This window comes from Pelobates fuscus, chromosome 6, assembly GCF_036172605.1.
Source record: "Pelobates fuscus isolate aPelFus1 chromosome 6, aPelFus1.pri, whole genome shotgun sequence".
Taxonomy (NCBI): domain Eukaryota; kingdom Metazoa; phylum Chordata; class Amphibia; order Anura; family Pelobatidae; genus Pelobates; species Pelobates fuscus.
Window position 1 is genome coordinate 244434442 of NC_086322.1, and position 20850 is coordinate 244455291.

The following is a 20850-nucleotide window of genomic DNA, read 5'->3' on the forward strand; positions in this document are numbered from 1 at the left end:
AGGAAATGATCAGACAGCGTCCAAAGGTTCAGAAGACATTGCTTTCAAGGCTTTTAACACAAAGGGCAAATCACATGGGGAGCAACGGATTTAAAAGGGGGACTGATCGTAAAGACTGCGGTAAGAAATCAAATTACATTCATATGGAAGGCTTATTTATGGTTGGTAAGAGCTGAAATGTGAGCCCTCAGAGTATTATAACTGAAACCTTTGTATAGACCAGATTAAGGGAACTACAGAACGTCCTTAGTAGAGAGGTTCTGAATTTCCATCGCTTAGGAAGAGTCCAAGAAGAGAAAGCATCCCTTACTCCAATATGTGGCAGAGGTGGAAAGCTTCCCAGCCTGTAGAAGGTTATCAATTACTGCAGATGAAAACCCTTTATCACTCAGCCTCTCCCTTTCGAACTCCATATCTACAAGTTGAGGGAAATCAGTCTGGATGAAGCAATAGAATTCTAGGGAGATCCAATAGAGATTTCTTGCATATGCTCAGAAGGTTAAATCATGGTCTGCAAAGCCAGTATGTGGCTATTTGGATGATTGATACATATAGTTGCTGCTGTAACCTTCAGGGGAGGGGAGCAGGTGGAAATGTGCATTCCATGTTAAAAATTCACCTTCATGACAGCACCCCTTTCTAGAGGATCAAATATTCTGGAGAACAACGTGTTCTGTTTTTTGTTCTTGCGAGTCACCATTAAAACCACGTGGGGGATTTTCTAACTATCAATTGAAAGACTTCATCTAATACGCCCCATTCTCTTCAATATATCTCCACTCAGCTGAGAAAATCTGCCATTGAATTCAGAAGTCCAGGAGATTAATGGGTACAATTCCTAAAAGATGCTTTCATGCCCAGGACATCAACGGTTTCATAAGGAACATCATTCTACGACTTCAAGTTCCCCCTTAATGATTGATATATGCAACAACAGTAGCACTGTTAACTTGAACATAATGTCTAGTTCCCTTGGGCAAAGCTGTCCTGCTGATATGTACCCCAGCGACTTGCATCTGTAGTGACAACAGTCCATGGGATATTTCCCAGGGGAAAACCCTGGAACAAGTTCTTCTGTAACCACCACATCAAGGACTGGTGAACGCTGCATGTAATCTTGATAGGCTCCTGGAGAATGCTGGAGACTGCTTTCCCAATTCTCTATTTTGTGCATATTGTCAGTCCTGAGGTAGAGGACATGGAACAGTAAGCTCATCGCTTTTTGACAAGCAACATCCCTCTGACTTTAAAATCCTAGAAACTTTTGATGATGCAGGGCAAAGTGAAAATAAGCATCCTGTAAGTCTATTGATATTAACCATTGGCCTGGAAAGACCACTTTCCATCTTAAATTTTTGGACAGTTAACGTATCCATTGAGTCTGTGTAGATCTAAAATGGGTGTCCATCCTCCTGAGGTTTTTTTTGGCAAGGAAAAGATAGGGATAAGATCCAAAAATGTGTACTCCTATAACATCTTCTTGAAGGGAGAAAATTAAAGCTTTCTTTTCTTCGACTACCAACCATTTTGTCATTTGAAAACCCAGGAACGGCACCATCGAATTCTTATGGTATATAAAACCCAATTGTGCTTCATTCATTTCTCCCATGTCTTTTGGAACAGAACCAGTTGTGGCCCTGCCCCGCCAGGCTGGGAAATAAACCAGTCATAAGGATCTGGAATTCTTTGTAGTCTCTGAAATTTAAACCTCTGAAGATTGTCCACCTCTCCAGAGCTTGGATGTTTTATATTCTCTCATAGGTCTATAAAATCTGTTTTAAAAGGAGTAGGCAAATTATATTTTGGCTCAAAATGTCCTCATGGGCCCTACCATCTTGAGACCGAAAAGCTTTCCTCCACTCTGCTGCTCTCTTGATGGACTCATCCAGGTTCTTGCCAAAATGCATATCCCCATGAAAAAAAAAAAAAAGAGCAGAGGCTGTTTTTGGAAGAGGCATCCAAAGACCAAGACCTAAGCTAGAGAGACATCCTAGTGGAAATGTAGAGAGCCATATTCCTGGCTAAGGCTTGCAAGCTGTCAATAATGGAATACGAACTTTTATCATCTCTTATATTACCTGCCAAATTTGCCATTCATATTTTAAGAAACCGAGGATAAAAGCCTGTGCCAACTGCCAGGTCCATTCTTTTGTTTCTAAGAGTCTAAGAGAACCTGCATTGTCCACAGGTAAGGTGGAGCAATTAGCCAGCCTTACCAGAGCGGCATCCACCTAAGGAGTCGAGTCCCAAGAACAAGCATCAGTATTATCAAAGGGGTAATGATGAGAAATTCTACCTTGTACTGCCAGCCTTTTCTCTGTCTTATACCATTCCTTGTGAATAAGGTCCTTAATAGGGTCATACAAGCCACTCTGAAAATTAGCAGCTTTAAATAGAAGTCTCTTCTTACTATTTGCTCGTGCTCACAGATTTATACATTTGAGATTAAGTAATCCACACAAATCAGAACCAGTGAATCAGGAGCAGGTTTAATATCCTCTGAAGAGACAATTTTTCTGCATGCATCCATTTACACAGATTAATCTAATGATGACTCCTGAATATACACATGGATCAGAATACCTTGGTCATTTTCTGGCTTTACCATCCTCCTTGAAACCTTGAGAAATGGCTATTTGGGTATAACGTGTGGAGAAGAGGCAGATGGGCCTGCTGCTGCTTTAAAACATTCTGCACAGAGATGCTTCCTCTTTAATGCTCTTTCATCACAGGCCTTGCATTGGATCTTTCTCGGGGACATTCCTGTAGATGATCCAGAAGATTTCTCCCATAGAACAATCATGAAACAAAATGCTCTCTTTGTATGAGAACAGCAGCACACAAGCGATGAAAAGTAAATAAATAAAAACAGCATGGCTTACCTAGAGTGTGACCTTTTGTTGGAAGCAGATGAATCAGAATCAGAATGAATGAAATCCTGACAGAAAAGGAGATAAATTAAATGAACTGTCTTAAGAATAGAGTCCCAACAAAAGAGTAAAAAGGGTAATATGCCTTTAAGTGCAATATACATTTAAAACTTACCAATTTATCAAAGAAATGAAGGATCAAAATTCTGGCACTAAATAGAATGAAACTATCCAGGAAAAGAAAAACTCCTAGATCGAAATAAAATAAAATGTGTCCCTTTAACCCCTTAACCCCTTAAGGACACATGACATGTGTGACATGTCATGATTCCCTTTTATTCCAAAAGTTTGGTCCTTAAGGGGTTAAGGACACATGACGTGTGAGACACGTCATGATTCCCTTTTATTCCAGAAGTTTGGTCCTTAAGGGGTTAAAAGGGCACCACAACGTCCGATGACATAGTAATTAGGAATGAAAGACCTATTGTGCATGCCTGAAAAGGACATGACGCGAACATCCGATTCGCACATGCATATTGACGCAACTCTGACATCGGAAAGATGGCAACCTCAGGAGTCCGCTAGTACAAGAAAAACGTTAAGGTGGTGAAAATGACACAAATTTCACTAGAAACCACAGGACCAGGGGAGATGAAAATAAAACATGTGGAACAGGAGGAAAGAATAATGAATATCTGCCTCCTCAAAGGTGGGAGGACATGGTCAAAAACCACATTACTGCTAGAAAATGCAGTAAGGAGAAATGACAGCAGGATCAACCAGGTAAATTCAAATAAAAAAAAAAAAGACAAAATATACTTTCTACCCAAAGTATTACTGCAAATTCTCCAATGGTCACTACAGGGGATTCTCTGCCTTGGGGCAGAGGGTAACTACCCTTCGGTAAGCCAAAAAGAAAAATGTTACTGGTCAAAAAATGACAGTCTGTTCTATAGAGATAGGGCAGGAACAAAAAGTTAGGTCCCTGTCTAATCAGGGATACGAAGGGTGTTGTGCTGCCATGGATATGGTCAGGAAATTCAAAATAATAAATAATGGGAGCGGGTCTTCCGGTCTGACCGAGCAGTCGCATGCTGTGAGAGCTCCGTGATCGTGTCGGCCTAAAAAGCGACATAACAAGCGACAAGCAGACCTATACCACCCTGAAAAGGCACCCGAGACAAGGGGAACCCTTCCAACCCCACCATGGCACCTCCTAAAGCCCAAAGAGCATCGGATTTCTTCCGACAAGGAAGGAGAGACCGGCAGCGATCCGAACAAGATGGCGGCTCCCACTCACCTACACACAACTCTGATGCGGGTTCCGACAATGATTCGAGGCAAACCTCCACAGGTGACACCTCGGTGTCGGAAAAGAGACTGGCGTCTATGCTCCAAGAGCTGAGCACATCTATGAGAACCGACTTTCAAACCGCGGTCTCAGACATGCGCAAAGACCTACTCAAGGTAGGGTCGCGAGTAAACACCCTAGAAGAAAAAAAACTGATGAACTCTGCCAAGCATAGGAATGAATGGCAAAATATTCAAAACTAGAGTGGGAGCTGGCAAAACCTGAAAAATCAGGACATGATTTCTAAACTGCCACCACTCCCTCATTTTCAAGCCCACCTACACAAATCTTATATCAAAACGGCTAAGCCATAGTCCTGATAGTTTTCACAATATGACCATTTGTTTGCAACTCACGCCGTTCATTGATATTCATTGAAACTCCACTGTAGCCAGCTCAAATTTGAAATGCAATTTCTAAACTACGACGGTGTCTTCATTTTTAATACTTCAGAGACAAACTATGCATGTAGTGTATAGTAAAATGTAGGTCTGGGGGGGCGGGGCCGGGCGGCCATGCTAGCAGGCTGCAACTCACCACGGCTCCTGGGGAATTCAGCTATTATAGGGCAAAAACCCACTAAAATCAGCCTGAAACACCCTGGAAAACCAAGGCACAAGTTCCTGGAGTGTCCCGGTGCAGCTAGAGCACCTGAAAATGGGTGGATCTGGGTCCTGGTGAGATGCTCTGGGGCTTGGGGACTGAGGCCTACCCGGGAGGGGAGAGGAGCAGACGGCCGCTGCCTCGCTCTCCATCCTGCCTAAGGTGAACAAAAACACGACTGGAGTCCTCCCGGCCCCGTTACACCCCCCCCCCTTTGGACCGGTGGGGGTTATCCCGGTCCCCACTGGGCAGACAAAGATCCTTAAGGCAATCCTGGGCGACTTGGCGCCAACAGTCTAACTACCACGCGGCCTCCACAAAATGGCCGAACGTGGTGCAAACACCCCACAGGTCGCACGGAAGCAGACCCTACAAGCCAGGGAGCCGAAACCACGAAAGCACTCCCCTTACAACAGCTCAGCTACATAGCTACCCACACTTGGACGCTGTGGTCTACACAACGATACGCACCCCACGACTGGGTAACACGACCAAAGCGACCCTTGGATACTATAACCGGGGGCGGGCTGCCGGAACCTAGTGGACTTTGGGTGCCTGCGGGGTATAACCCCATGCCTATGAAGAGGAACCATCTCAACAGCATGGACAACGCAAGTAACGCCGGCGGTCTTTCCTCCCCACACAAGAAATCAATGAAGGCACAAACCGCTGAACTCACCGCTGACAGCCTCATTAGGGGACACTCTGGCGGCACTCACTGCTACAGGGACATAACCGTTCGTAATGCCTCAGCCATACCTGAAACACATAGCGGTATTTACCACTCTGATGGCCCAATGTGCCGTGCTCTGCCTGGTGGTACCTTTTCGTATCTTACCTTATCTTGCAATACTCTACCTTACCTTCTCTGTATAAATGTCTTGGCTAAGCTATTGGCTAGTTATAAATGTTTGACAACATGTCTGTTTCTCACATAATACTATTGTTTCAAAGCGACTACCTAATCCTACTAATATGACAATAATGTTGTGGACCTAGCTTGTCAATTCAATGATAACTCACTAAATATATTATGCATGTCTAGAATGTAACAAAACTTGATGTTTCATGTTTAAAAAAAAAAAAAAATGTGTGCTGTATCAACATGCCACTCATTGCTGCTGTCGTGGCTCTGCACGCCTGTCTGTAAATTTTATGCACATGCAAAAATAAAGAATAAAAAAAAAAATGTAGGTCTGGGTCTTGTGATTCTCACAATATAAAGCTCTTCGCTGTAGGATGTATAGTTTTTAAAATACGACCGTGAATATGGGAACCGTTAAAATACTCTGACCTGTGCCAGGCTGGAGCAGCAAGTGATGTCCTAGACAGGGCCTTTTGTACACCTGCTAATGTTTTTATAAATGTATGTTTTAATGTAACTGTGAAGCACTTTGGGCAACAACGTTGCAATTAAATGTGCTATATAAATAAATAACAGTTACTCCGCCCACTCCAGTTGTAGACTACGGGTGGAGGCAAGAACACTTCACACAATTTCCCCAGAAATTGTAGCTTTTCTAGTTACTGTTGTAATTTAGGTTGTATCCCATGCCCCAGACCCCCCTCCCCCTTGAGATGCTCCCTCCATACCACAATCTAAGAACTGGGAAACCCACTGAAAATCTCCCTCAGTCAAACTACGGAAATGCAAGGGGGAAACTTGTGACCACTCAGACACACCCTAGGGGCACCCTACACTTACCGCAATGACCCCCCCTAACAGATTTCACTTGGTATCCCTAAATGCTCATGGACTAAATACCCCGCAAAAACGTAGGCTGGCCATGTCTCAACTAAGGACCCTGCATGCCTCTGTAGCGTGTATACAGGAAACCCATTTCTCGGTTAAGAACCCCCCAAGCTCTCCGGTTATCTCCTATCCCTTAGCATATCATGCCCTAGCACCCAACAAGACAAGAGGAGTTAGTATACTGTTTCACTATGACGGGCATTTCCAATGTGAAGAGGCGAACAAAAGCTCTGACGGTAGGCTTCTGAGCTTCTCCGCAGGTTTAACTTCCCATCCAATTTCCTGACTGGACTCCTGTCCCTATATTCCTCCCCTCAAGCTACAGTCATGAGCTCCGGATTCACCTCCAGACGCTTCGCTCTGACAAACTGTACACGGCAGGGCTGCCCACTCTCACCCCTCATTTTCATCGTTGCGCTCGAGCCCCTAATCCACAAGATTAAGGCAGACCCTGGTATCACTGGTCTCCCCTCCCCAATAGGCCCACAAAAAATAGCAGTGTTTGCCGACAACATCCTCTTTCTTACCCTCTGACTCTCTCCCAACCCTTCTACACCTACTACAAGACCAACCACGGGAAATTAATAACAAACATAGGGCAAGGGGGCTGAGGAGGGGGGGGGGGGGAAGGGGGCTCCCTCCCCCCCCCCCCTCCTCAGCCCCCTTCCCCCCCCCCCCCCCCTCAGCCCCCTTCCCCCCCCCTCAGCCCCCTTCCCCCCCCCAGCCCCCTTCCCCCCCCAGCCCCCTCCCCCCCCTTCCCCCCCCCTCAGCCCCCTTCCCCCCCCCCCCTCAGCCCCCTTCCCCCCCCCCCCCTCAGCCCCCTTCCCCCCCCCTCAGCCCCCTTCCCCCCCCCCCCCCTCAGCCCCCTTCCCCCCCCCCCTCAGCCCCCTTCCCCCCCCCCCTCAGCCCCCTTCCCCCCCCCCAGCCCCCTTCCCCCCCCAGCCCCCTCCCCCCCCCTCCTCAGCCCCCTCCCCCCCCCTCCTCAGCCCCCTTCCCCCCCCCTCCTCAGCCCCCTTCCCCCCCCCCCCCTCAGCCCCCTTCCCCCCCCCCCTCAGCCCCCTTCCCCCCCCAGCCCCCTTCCCCCCCCAGCCCCCTTCCCCCCTCAGCCCCCTTCCCCCCCCCCTCAGCCCCCTTCCCCCCCCTCCTCAGCCCCCTCCCCCCCCCTCAGCCCCCTTCACCCCTCAGCCCCCTCCCCCCCCCCTCAGCCCCCTCCCCCCCCCCTCAGCCCCCTCCCCCCCCCCCCCTCAGCCCCCTTCCCCCCCCCTCAGCCCCCTTCCCAGCCCCCTTCCCCCCCCCTCAGCCCCCTCCCCCCCCCCCCCTCAGCCCCCTTCCCAGCCCCCTTCCCCCCCCCCTCAGCCCCCTCCCCCCCCCCCCTCAGCCCCCTTCCCCCCCCAGCCCCCTTCCCCCCCCCCTCAGCCCCCTCCCCCCCCCCCCCTCAGCCCCCTTCCCCCCCCAGCCCCCTTCCCCCCCCCCTCAGCCCCCTTCTTCCCCCCCCAGCCCCCTTCTTCCCCCCCCAGCCCCCTTCCCCCCCCCTCAGCCCCCTTCCCCCCCCCCCTCAGCCCCCTTCCCCCCCCTCAGCCCCCTTCCCCCTCCTCCTTCCCCCCCCCTCCTCAGCCCCCTCCCCCCCCCTCAGCCCCCTTCCCCCCCCTCAGCCCCCTTCCCCCCCCTCAGCCCCCTTCACCCCTCAGCCCCCTCCCCCCCCCCTCAGCCCCCTCCCCCCCCCCCCTCAGCCCCCTTCCCCCCCCCCTCAGCCCCCTTCCCAGCCCCCTTCCCCCCCCCCTCAGCCCCCTCCCCCCCCCCCCCTCAGCCCCCTTCCCCCCCCCCCCTCAGCCCCCTTCCCCCCCCAGCCCCCTTCCCCCCCCCCTCAGCCCCCTCCCCCCCCCCCTCAGCCCCCTTCCCCCCCCAGCCCCCTTCCCCCCCCCCTCAGCCCCCTTCTTCCCCCCCCAGCCCCCTTCCCCCCCCCCTCAGCCCCCTTCCCCCCCCCCCCTCAGCCCCCTTCCCCCCCCCCCTCAGCCCCCTTCCCCCCCCTCAGCCCCCTTCCCCCTCCTCAGCCCCCTTCCCCCTCCTCAGCCCCCTTCCCCCCCCCTCCTCAGCCCCCTCCCCCCCCCTCAGCCCCCTTCCCCCCCCTCAGCCCCCTTCACCCCTCAGCCCCCTCCCCCCCCCCTCAGCCCCCTCCCCCCCCCCCCTCAGCCCCCTTCACCCCTCAGCCCCCTCCCCCCCCCCTCAGCCCCCTCCCCCCCCCCCCTCAGCCCCCTTCCCCCCCCCCTCAGCCCCCTTCCCAGCCCCCTTCCCCCCCCCCCTCAGCCCCCTCCCCCCCCCCCCCTCAGCCCCCTTCCCCCCCCAGCCCCCTTCCCCCCCCCTCAGCCCCCTTCTTCCCCCCCAGCCCCCTTCCCCCCCCTCAGCCCCCTTCCCCCCCCCCCTCAGCCCCCTTCCCCCCCCCTCAGCCCCCTTCCCCCCCCCCTCAGCCCCCTTCCCCCCCCCTCCTCAGCCCCCTCCCCCCCCCCTCAGCCCCCTCCCCCCCCAGCCCCCTCCTCAGCCCCCTCCCCCCCCCTCAGCCCCCTTCCCCCCCCTCCTCAGCCCCTTCCCCCCCCCCCTCCTCAGCCCCCTCCCCCCCCCTCCTCAGCCCCCTCCCCCCCCCTCCTCAGCCCCCTCCCCCCCCCTCCTCAGCCCCCTTCCCCCCCCCTCAGCCCCCTCCCCCCCCCTCCTCAGCCCCCTTCCCCCCCCCTCAGCCCCCTCCCCCCCCTCCTCAGCCCCCTTCCCCCCCCTCCTCAGCCCCCTCCCCCTCCTCAGCCCCCTCCCCCCCCTCCTCAGCCCCCTTCCCCCCCTCCTCAGCCCCCTCCCCCCCCTCCTCAGCCCCCTCCCCCCCCCCCTCCGCCCCCTCCCCCCCCCTCCGCCCCCTCCCCCCCTCAGCCCCCTTCCCCCCCCTCCGCCCCCTCCCCCCCCCCTCCGCCCCCTCCCCCCCTCAGCCCCCTTCCCCCCCCTCAGCCCCCTTCCCCCCCCTCAGCCCCCTTCCCCCCCCTCCTCAGCCCCCTTCCCCCCCTCAGCCCCCTTCCCCCCCCTCAGCCCCCTTCCCCCCCCTCCTCAGCCCCCTTCCCCCCCTCAGCCCCCTTCCCCCCCCTTGCCCCCTTCCCCCCCCTTAGCCCCCTTCCCCCCCTTAGCCCCCTTCCCCCCCCTTAGCCCCCTTCCCCCCCCTTAGCCCCCTTCCCCCCCCTTAGCCCCCTTCCCCCCCCCTCAGCCCCCTTCCCCCCCCCTCAGCCCCCTTCCCCCCCCCCCCCCTCAGCCCCCTTCCCCCCCCCCCTCAGCCCCCTTCCCCCCCCCCCCCTCAGCCCCCTTCCCCCCCCTCAATCCCCTTCCCCCCCCCCCTCAGCCCCCTTCCCCCCCCTCAGCCCCCTCCCCCCCCCCCTCAGCCCCCTTCCCCCCCCCTCAGCCCCCTTCCCCCCCCCTCAGCCCCCTTCCCCCCCCCCAGCCCCCTCCCCCCCCCTCCTCAGCCCCCTTCCCCCCCCCTCCTCAGCCCCCTTCCCCCCCCCCTCCTCAGCCCCCTTCCCCCCCCCCCCCCTCAGCCCCCTTCCCCCCCCCCCTCAGCCCCCTTCCCCCCCCAGCCCCCTTCCCCCCTCAGCCCCCTTCCCCCCCCCCTCAGCCCCCTTCCCCCCCCCTCAGCCCCCTTCCCCCCCCCCTCAGCCCCCTTCCCCCCCCCCTCAGCCCCCTTCCCCCTCCTCAGCCCCCTTCCCCCCCCCTCCTCAGCCCCCTCCCCCCCCCTCAGCCCCCTTCCCCCCCCTCAGCCCCCTTCCCCCCCCTCAGCCCCCTTCACCCCTCAGCCCCCTCCCCCCCCCCTCAGCCCCCTCCCCCCCCCCTCAGCCCCCTCCCCCCCCCCCCCCTCAGCCCCCTTCCCCCCCCCCTCAGCCCCCTTCCCAGCCCCCTTCCCCCCCCCCCTCAGCCCCCTTCCCCCCCCAGCCCCCTTTCCCCCCCCCTCAGCCCCCTCCCCCCCCCCCCTCAGCCCCCTTCCCCCCCCAGCCCCCTTCCCCCCCCCCTCAGCCCCCTCCCCCCCCCCCTCAGCCCCCTCCCCCCCCCCTCAGCCCCCTTCCCCCCCCAGCCCCCTTCCCCCCCCCCTCAGCCCCCTTCTTCCCCCCCCAGCCCCCTTCCCCCCCCCTCAGCCCCCTTCCCCCCCCCCCTCAGCCCCCTTCCCCCCCCAGCCCCCTTCCCCCCCCTCAGCCCCCTTCCCCCCCCCCCTCAGCCCCCTTCCCCCCCCAGCCCCCTTCCCCCCCCCTCAGCCCCCTCCCCCCCCCCCCTCAGCCCCCTTCCCCCCCCAGCCCCCTTCCCCCCCCCCTCAGCCCCCTCCCCCCCCCCCTCAGCCCCCTTCCCCCCCAGCCCCCTTCCCCCCCCCCTCAGCCCCCTTCTTCCCCCCCCAGCCCCCTTCCCCCCCCCTCAGCCCCCTTCCCCCCCCCCCTCAGCCCCCTTCCCCCCCCCCCTCAGCCCCCTTCCCCCCCCCCCTCAGCCCCCTTCCCCCTCCTCAGCCCCCTTCCCCCTCCTCAGCCCCCTTCCCCCCCCCTCCTCAGCCCCCTCCCCCCCCTCCTCAGCCCCCTCCCCCCCCCTCAGCCCCCTTCCCCCCCCTCAGCCCCCTTCCCCCCCCTCAGCCCCCTTCACCCCTCAGCCCCCTCCCCCCCCCTCAGCCCCCTCCCCCCCCCCCTCAGCCCCCTTCCCCCCCCCCCTCAGCCCCCTTCACCCCTCAGCCCCCTCCCCCCCCCTCAGCCCCCTCCCCCCCCCCCCTCAGCCCCCTTCCCCCCCCCTCAGCCCCCTTCCCAGCCCCCTTCCCCCCCCCCCTCAGCCCCCTCCCCCCCCCCTCAGCCCCCTTCCCAGCCCCCTTCCCCCCCCCCCTCAGCCCCCTCCCCCCCCCCTCAGCCCCCTTCCCAGCCCCCTTCCCCCCCCCCCTCAGCCCCCTCCCCCCCCCCTCAGCCCCCTTCCCCCCCCAGCCCCCTTCCCCCCCCCCTCAGCCCCCTTCTTCCCCCCCAGCCCCCTTCCCCCCCCCTCAGCCCCCTTCCCCCCTCCTCAGCCCCTTCCCCCCCTCCTCAGCCCCTTCCCCCCCTCCTCAGCCCCTTCCCCCCCTCCTCAGCCCCTTCCCCCCCTCCTCAGCCCCTTCCCCCCCTCCTCAGCCCCTTCCCCCCCTCCTCAGCCCCTTCCCCCCCTCCTCAGCCCCTTCCCCCCCTCCTCAGCCCCTTCCCCCCCTCCTCAGCCCCTTCCCCCCCTCCTCAGCCCCTTCCCCCCCTCCTCAGCCCCTTCCCCCCCCTCAGCTATCCCCTGTCCCTTAGTCAGGCTCTGGTCCCTTAGTAAGGCTCTGTCCCACCCTTTTCCCTGCTCTTTTCCCCCCCTCTCAGCTCCTGCCCCCTTTCTCAGCCCCATGCCTCCCACTACAGCCCCATAACATCCCCACTACAGCTCCTCTTCCCCCAATTGCAACCCATATCACCCACACCACAACCCTTTTCCCAAATTGTAGCCATCAACCTACTTAAGCCCCTATCCCCCCTACCTTTCCTAAACCCCCCAATTACAGTTTATACCCTCCACTACAGCCCCTGTCCCCCCACTACAGCCCTGTCCCTTTACTCAGCCGCTGTCTACTGGTTTTAAAAGTGTAAAGATTGGGTGTATGTGTGTGTCAGTATGTCTGTGTGTCTGTGTGTGTGCGCCAGTATGTCTGTGTGAACGTGCAAGTATGTCTCTGTGTGTGTGTGTATGTCAGCCAGTATGCCTGTGTGTGTGTGTGTGTGTGTGTGTGTGTCAGTATGTCTGTCTGAGTCAGTATGCCTGTAACAGTGAGTCTTTCTGTGTGTCTGTGTGCCTGTCAGTGAGTGTGTGCGTGTGCCTGTCAGTGAGCTTGTGTTTTTTAGTGTGCGTAAAATCAGCAAGTGTGTGTGTGCTTGTCATTGAGTGTCTGTTTAGGTGACTGCTCCCCCCGCCCCCCCTTTCAATCACATGGGAAAGGTGTTTTTACTCTCCTCTTGGTGCAATGGGCCACTTGACTGGATTTGCCCCCCAGGCCAAAGGCTGCCAGCCCTCCCCTGCTTCGCCCCACTGACTAGTCTTCAACGCCACACTCACGACCTACCCCTGCACGGCTGGACAGAAAGGGGGGTGACCAAAATATCACACCTCCTGGGAACAGAAGGGCTGCTACCATTCCCCGACTTACAACGAAATTACCTCCTCCCTAACAGAGAAACATTCACATACCTTCGTGTAAAGCACATAGTTGGGGATGTCAAAAAAGTGACAACACTCTCTACCCCAAAACCACTTTGATATGTTATGCCTGGGTCACAAACCCCCCCCAAAAAACACTCTCCCAATGCTACCACCTCTTACTAGACATGGACAGACCGGCAAAACAGTCTTACATGCTGAAATGGGAAATGGAGCTAAATTGTATAATTGAGCCATGCAGGTGGATTAGGGCCATGGCACTAGTAAAAGGACCTACCCCGCTGTCTAGACCACGAGGAAGCAGCCTATAAGGTATGGCTAAGGTGGCACTTTACACCCCAAAGGTTGGCTTAAATACACCCGGGGACTCAGGAGAAATGTTGGCGATGTAGCCAACACGAAGGCACTCTAAGCCACATATTCTGGTTCTACCCAGCACTCACCCAATACTGGCCAAAAATCCGAGACCTGATAGTATCCAACGTAGGGAAGAACCTGCCACTTACCCTGGAACACTAACTCCTCCACATGCTACCACAGGGTTTCACAGTATACGAAGCAACACTAATCACCCACATCACACAAGCAGCAAAGCAATGTATAGCTGCTTTGTGGAAATCCACCCTGGCACCGGACATAAAGTCGGTGCTCGCAAAAGTGAGTCTTACTCAACAATATGAGAAAATGTCACACACGATCAGTGGAACCCTAGCGCACTATGAGCGTACTTGGTCCAAATGGTAGGAAAGGGACAACATCTGTTGACAAAACCTAACCTGTGAAGGATGTGTAACAAAGAGCATCTCAACCCCCCCCCCCCCGCCCCCAAAGTTCATAACCTCCCCACCAAACAAAATATGGACTTCCGCTCGGTTAGCAATCCCCGAAACTTGAGATGACCTGTAGTGGAATTAACTCCCATAACCCGAGTGTCAGTGTAGGGCATCACTTGTTGGAAAACAACTGTCCACCCCAAATGTCGTTAAAAAGTGCCTTATTGTAACAACGTACCAATGACATTTTGATGTACCGTTTGAATGCCTATGTGACTGGTTAATATTTTTCTCTCTGAACTCACACTGTACATATACTGCATGCGACTACCATGCAAAGCTTGTTACTGTGCAATATTATGCTGTTACATCTCAAATAAAAAATGAAACATTAAAAAAATAAAATAATGTTCCATATATAAGAAACTATTGTTGTAGCATTTATCAATATGTAACAAGGACTTTTCCACTCCACATAGCCTATAATCCTCTCACATATACATTATCAGTACTTACCGTATATACTCGAGTATAAGCCGACCCGAATATAAGCCGAGGCCCCTAATTTTACCCCAAAAAACTGGGAAAACTTATTGACTTGAGTATAAGACTAGGGTGGGAAATGCAGCAGCTACTGGTAAATTTCTAAATAAAATTAGATCCTAAAAAAATTATATTAATTGAATATTTATTTACAGTGTGTGTATATAATGAATGCAGAGTGTGTGTATGAGTGCAGTGTGTGTGTGTGTATGAGTGCAGTGTGTGTGTGCGTATGAGTGCAGTGTGTGTGTGCGTATGAGTGCAGTGTGTGTATATAATGAATGCAGTGTGAGTGTGTGTGTGTGTGTGTGTGTATATGAATGCAGTGTGTGTGTGTGTGTATATGAGTGCAGTGTGTGTGTGTGTGTGTATATGAGTGCAGTGTGTGTGTGTGAGTGCAGTGTGTGTGTGTGAGTGCAGTGTGTGTGTGTGAGTGCAGTGTGTGTGTGTGAGTGCAGTGTGTGTGTGTGAGTGCAGTGTGTGTGTGTGAGTGCAGTGTGTGTGTGTGAGTGCAGTGTGTGTGTGTGAGTGCAGTGTGTGTGTGTGAGTGCAGTGTGTGTGTGAGTGCAGTGTGTGTGTGAGTGCAGTGTGTGTGTGCAGTGTGTGTGTGCAGTGTGTGTGTGAGTGCAGTGTGTGTGTGAGTGCAGTGTGTGTGTGAGTGCAGTGTGAGTGCAGTGTGTGTGTGAGTGCAGTGTGTGTGTGAGTGCAGTGTGTGTGTGAGTGCAGTGTGTGTGTGAGTGCAGTGTGTGTGTGAGTGCAGTGTGTGTGTGAGTGCAGTGTGTGTGTGAGTGCAGTGTGTGTGTGAGTGCAGTGTGTGTGTGAGTGCAGTGTGTGTGTGAGTGCAGTGTGTGTGTGAGTGCAGTGTGTGTGAGTGCAGTGTGTGTATGAATGAAGTGTGAGTGGGTGATGCAGTGTGTGTATGAGTGCAGTGTGTGTATGAGTGCAGTGTGTGTATGAGTGCAGTGTGTGTATGAGTGCAGTGTGTGTATGAGTGCAGTGTGTGTATGAGTGCAGTGTGTGTATGAGTGCAGTGTGTGTATGAGTGCAGTGTGTGTATGAGTGCAGTGTGTGTATGAGTGCAGTGTGTGTATGAGTGCAGTGTGTGTATGAGTGCAGTGTGTGTATGAGTGCAGTGTGTGTATGAGTGCAGTGTGTGTATGAGTGCAGTGTGTGTATGAGTGCAGTGTGTGTATATGAATGAAGTGTGAGTGTGTGTGAGTGCAGTGTGTGTATATGAATGAAGTGTGAGTGTGTGTGATGCAGTGTGTGTTTGTGTATGTGTTGGTGGGGGTGGGCATTTAATATATTATTAATTATTATTATTATTATTTTATATTATTATTTTTTTGCATTATTATTTATTATTTAATTATTAATATTTTTTTTTCTATTTTTTTTTCGTCCCCCCTCCCTGCTTGATACATAGCAGGGAGGGGGCTCCTTCCCTGGTGGTCCAGTGTCATTGGTAGTTCAGTGGGGGGGAGAGGGGGGCTGGCAGAGCTGTACTTACCTTTCCTGCAGCTCCTGTCAGCTCTCTCCTCCTCCGCGCGGTCTGTGCAGCTCCCTCTGTCAAGTCCCAGTGTAAGTCTCGCGAGAGCCGCGGCTCTCACGAGACTTACACTGGGAGCTGACCGAGGTGCTGAACGGACGGCGCGGAGGAGGAGAGAGCTGACAGGAGCTGCAGGAAAGGTAAGTACAGCTCTGCCAGCCCCCCTCTCCCCCCAGTCTGTATTATGGCAATGCAAATTGCCATAATACAGACTCTGACTCGAGTATAAGCCGAGTTGGGGTTTTTTAGCACAAAAAATGTGCTAAAAAAACTCTGCTTATACTCGAGTATATACGGTAGTTGTGCATATTGTATATGCAGGTGGTCCTTGTTTTGCCACCTACCTGTTTTATGACGGCTCGCACTTACGACCATCTCTCTCGCAGGGTAATAAATGCAAGCCGTCGTTGGAATTAGAGGGATTCCCTGATCTGCTGTGTTCGTCTATGTTTGGGACATTTCCCCGAAAATAGACTAACACAACAGAGCAGGGAATCCCTCTAATCTATGTTTGGGGAAAATTGCCTGAACATAGATTAACCCCTTAAGGACCAAACTTCTGGAATAAAAGGGAATCATGACATGTCAAACATGTCATGTGTCCTTAAGGGGTTAAAGGGATTCCCTGCTCTGGTGCGTTTGTCTATGTTCGGTAAATCTCCCCGAACATAGACAAACGCAGCAGATCAGGGAATCCCTTAAATCCTCACTTATCGACTAATTCGTTCAACGACCAGGTCGTAGGAACGGAACACAGTTGGTAAGTAAGGAGTACCTGTACACTGATCAGCCACAACATTAAAACCACCTAATGATGTGTAGGTCCCAGCTTTGATGCACTGAGGCATGGGCTCCACGAGACCTCTGAATGTGTCCAGTGATATCTCGCAACAAGACATTAACAGCAGATCCTTTAAAACCTGCAGTTGCCAGGTGGGGCCTCTATGAATTGGATTTGTGGATCCAGCACATCCCAAAGATGCACAATCAGTTTGAAATCTGAGGATTTTGGAGGCAACACCCTGAACTTTTTGCCATGTTTCTCAAACTATTCCTTAACAATTTTGCAGTGTGGCATGGTGCTGAAAGAAGCCACTGCCATCAAGGAACATCACCATTACGAAGGGGTGTTTGTGATCTGCAATAATCTTTAGGTAGGTGGAACGTGTCAAAGCAACAACACACATTAATGCCAGGACCCAAGGTTTCCCAGTAGAATATTGCCCAGAGCATAACACTAACCACGCTGGCCTACCTTCTTCCTGTAGTGCATCCTGCTGACATTTTCCCCAAATAAATTATTCACACGAACACAGCCATCCACCTGATCTAAAAGAAAACGTGATTCATCAGACCAGTCACCCTTCTTCCATTGCTCCATGATCCAGTTCTGACACACAGATCCCCATTGAAAGAGTTTTCTGCAGCAGACATGGGTCATCATGGGCACTTAGACCGGTCAGTAGCAACACAGTCCCAAACTGTGATGTACTGAGTGTTCCAACACCTTGCCATCATGGCAAGCCTTAAAGCAAAACTACTGCCACTAAAACAAAGTTGTCCAGCACCGATGTACCATTATACAGTGCTTTTACTGGGGTTTCATGTGTCGCTGGATTTCCTCACACATAGCGTGAGGATTATCAGCTTCAATTAGGGAACCAAAAGACGCCTAAGGATCTGAAAGTCCCTCTAGTGGCAGTCTGGTAGACAACCACTAGAGGTGGAGTTTACCCACAAAAGCAAATATTGCAGTTTATTAAAAACTGCAATAATTACCTTTGCAGGGTTAAGGAACCTGGGAATATGCACCCAGACCACTTCAATGAGCTGAAGGGGACTGGGTGCCTATACTGTCCCTTTAGGTTTTTCAGAAATTTGAGCTACCGTAGCGGCTGTGTGAGCTGAACCGACAGGCTACCCTTCGATCAATCAGCCTTGGCCGCACATGGCCATAACATCTGTTTTTCCTTTCATCACTTGTAGCAGAAGTGATGCTCTGGCTACACTTTTATTCCCTTTTGTTCGGCTGTCCATAACACCCCCCGTTCATTTACCGAACCAACTAGGTGTGGGTCCCTAGATTCCTTTTGTATTTTGGTCACCCTGTGCCCATTATTGGTGCATGGTATGTTAAATGTATTGCTCGTCTGAGCCTCTTCCCTTTTTCCGGTGCCATTGTTTCACCAGCAGGGCGTTGTCCCAGGGACAGTCAGACCAGTTAAAACTAGTTGCTTTGTCCCTCCCATATCTCCCATCAGCCCTTGCTATTGTCCGACTCCACCCTTCCTTGTACTATAGTACTCTATGCACCATTGTATGTAAATGAGTATGTTGGGGGTTTTAAAATATGTGTGCCATGTCTAGTAAAATCAGTTAACTCCCAGAACTGTATGTCATCCAGTTACTGGGGGAAAGGTCTTGGGGTATATTACTGCTTATTTCAGCTATGAGGACTAAACAGCGGAGATACCTATCGTAGGTATGGGAGCTCGACTACACCACCTTATGTAGGTACTAACCACTGCATACTGGGAACAGCCCACAATACTTTCCATTTTGGAAATGCTCTAATCTAGTCGTCTAGTCATTACTATCTGGCCCTTGTCAAAGTCACTCAGAAGATCTTTTGGCTTGCCCATTTTTTTCAGTTTCCAACACATGAAATTAAAGAAATGACTGTTCACTTGCTGCCTGTTGCCAAATATATCCCACTCTCGACGTGTTATTTTAACAATGTAATCCATGTTCTTCACTTCCCCTGTCAGTGGTTTTAAGGTTGTGGCTAATCAGTGTATAGACACATGTATATTGTATATGTTGCCACAATACCATGCCATTGTCCATACCATTTTGCTCTCACATTGCAGCCAAGACACACACACACAATCACAGTGTGTATGGCAATGTGTCGCTCAATGTACACGGATACCCGCCTTGTGTTTGTGTCTGGCATTGTGTAGCTTGTATGTGCCCGAGAAAGTGTATCTGGCAGAAAGTATCCTTGTGCATCTGTGAGTATATATTTGTATATGTATATTCATGACTGTGCTTGAAACCCATTTGTGTCTTGCTGAGCAGATGTATCCCTCTCTGGGAGCGTATGTGTGCAGAGTGCTCCCTGCAATGTGTTGTGTGTATGGTAGGCTGCTTGTGATCTTAACCCCTTAAGGACACATGACATGTGTGACATGTCAGATTCCCTTTTATTCCAGAAGTTTGGTCCTTAAGGGGTTAAAGTGTGCATGGTGTTTACAGGGTAAGGAGTGACTAAATATGAGGATTACTGTCTGGGGGTGTATGAAGGTCATACCTTGTAGCTGGGTGATTGTGACAGTGAGGGTGTCCTGGTGTGAGGGGGAGTGTAAAATGTTACTTTTTGAGTGTGGGGTGAGATTGTGTATGGATGCCTCCTAAACATCCATATTACAGCAGGACAATAATATGGGTCCTGTCCCTCCATCCTAACTTTGTTCCCTGGTGTTTCGCTTTTGGGGACATCCACCCCAAAAAGATGTAGCGCAAGCACATCATTAGATGCACTCGTGCTACACTCAGGGCACTAGGACCTGCAGAAGGCAAGTCCCCTATACCAACTTCCCACCGTGGTCCCAGGAAGTGGGAAAAGAAGTGCTGATTCTATTTTATTTATATGAGTCCCACTCCTGTTTACCTCTCCTTTCTGCAGTAAGGAGTGGTATATTCTTCATTCCCAGGTTGTCCAGTGGTATTTTTGGTGGCTCTGGTAGGCAGTCAGGCAGTTCTGCACTCACTACTCGATGTATACTCCCGGCTGAGCAGCGCAGGAAGATTGTACATCTCCCAACCGGCCGTTGCAGATACCGGGAGAGGGGGAGATTTGCGGTGTTAATGCTATGTCATCAATTCTGCTGTCTGAACATCGCAACCTTACATAGTTACATAGTTAGATAGCTGAAAAGAGACTTGCGTCCATCAAGTTCAGCCTTCCTCACATTTGTTTTTTGCTGTTGATCCAAAAGACAAAAAAAAAAAAACAGTTTGAAGCACAATTTTGCAACAAGCTAGGACAACAAATTCCTTCTTGACCCCAGAATGGCAGTCAGATTTATCCTTGGATCATAAAAGTGTACATAGTGTAAATCTACATAGAGTAATTAGTAAGTGATCATGAAATGCACTCACGAGATGTAGATGAAAAGATCGCGTTTCAAAGGTGCCTCCCCCGGTAGTGATGGGGGGCTGATGCCTTTCTCCACTTGCTCCCGATAGTAGATGAGAAAAACAGGACTTCCAGGGAGCAAGTGGAGAAAGGCATCAGCCCCCCATCACTACCGGGGGAGGCACCTTTGAAACGCAATCTTTTCATCTACATCTCGTGAGTGCATTTCATGATCACTTACTAATTACTCTATGTAGATTTACACTATGTACACTTTTATGTTTCAATTATAGATCTTTCAGCCGTATCCCGAATATCCCTGTTGTTCTATATTTTGCTGTGTAAAGGTTATCCGATCTGGGTGATGACCTGGGAGGCTGTTTTATTTTGAAATACTGAGATAAGTATATATTTTGTCACTTATATATCACTTATTGTAGCGGAATTTTTTATATCTATATACTTGTCTATAGATGCTATTATCCTTGGATCAAGCAGTTATTACCCTACATTGAAAGATTATATCCTTGAATATTCTGTCTTTGCAAGTATGCATCTAGTAGCTGTTTGAACATCTGTTTGGACTCTGATAAAACCACTTCTTCAGGCAGAGAATTCCACATCCTGATTGTTCTTACAGTAAAAAAAACCTTTCCTTTGCCTTAGACAAAATCTTCTTTCTTCCAGTCTAAACGCATGGCCTCGTGTCCTATGTAAAGTCCGGTTTGTGAATAGATTTCCACACAATGGTTTGTATTGGCCCCGAATATATTTGTATAATGTTATCATATCCCCTCTCAGGCAACGTTTTTCTAAACTAAATAGGTTTAAATTTGTTAACCTTTCTTCATAGCTGATCTGTTCCATTCCTTTTATTAATTTTGTAGCCCGCCTCTGCACTTTTTCTAGTGCCATGATATCCTTCTTTAGAACAGGTGCCCAAAATTGCACAGCATATTCAATATGTGGTCTTACCAGTGATTTATAAAGAGGCAAAATGATATTCTCGTCCCGAGAATGAATGCCCTTTTTCATGCATGACAATACCTTACTGGCCTTGGCCACTGCT

The 20850-nt window shown here is 52.6% G+C and overlaps 2 protein-coding genes across 2 annotated transcripts in view; one reads left to right on the plus strand and one right to left on the minus strand.

Moving 5' to 3' along the window:
* The window catches only part of LOC134566144 (embryonic polyadenylate-binding protein), a 262979-nt gene that overhangs the window by 88812 nt on the left and 153317 nt on the right, over positions 1 to 20850 (minus strand). The window lies entirely within an intron of this gene.
* LOC134615235 (uncharacterized) lies at positions 4077 to 16794 on the plus strand. Its single transcript, XM_063459723.1, is given in 8 exon segments — positions 4077 to 4337; positions 8272 to 8523; positions 9223 to 9333; positions 9335 to 9532; positions 10852 to 10941; positions 11131 to 11286; positions 11324 to 11575; positions 16711 to 16794. Coding segments are annotated over 8 exon segments (1404 nt in total).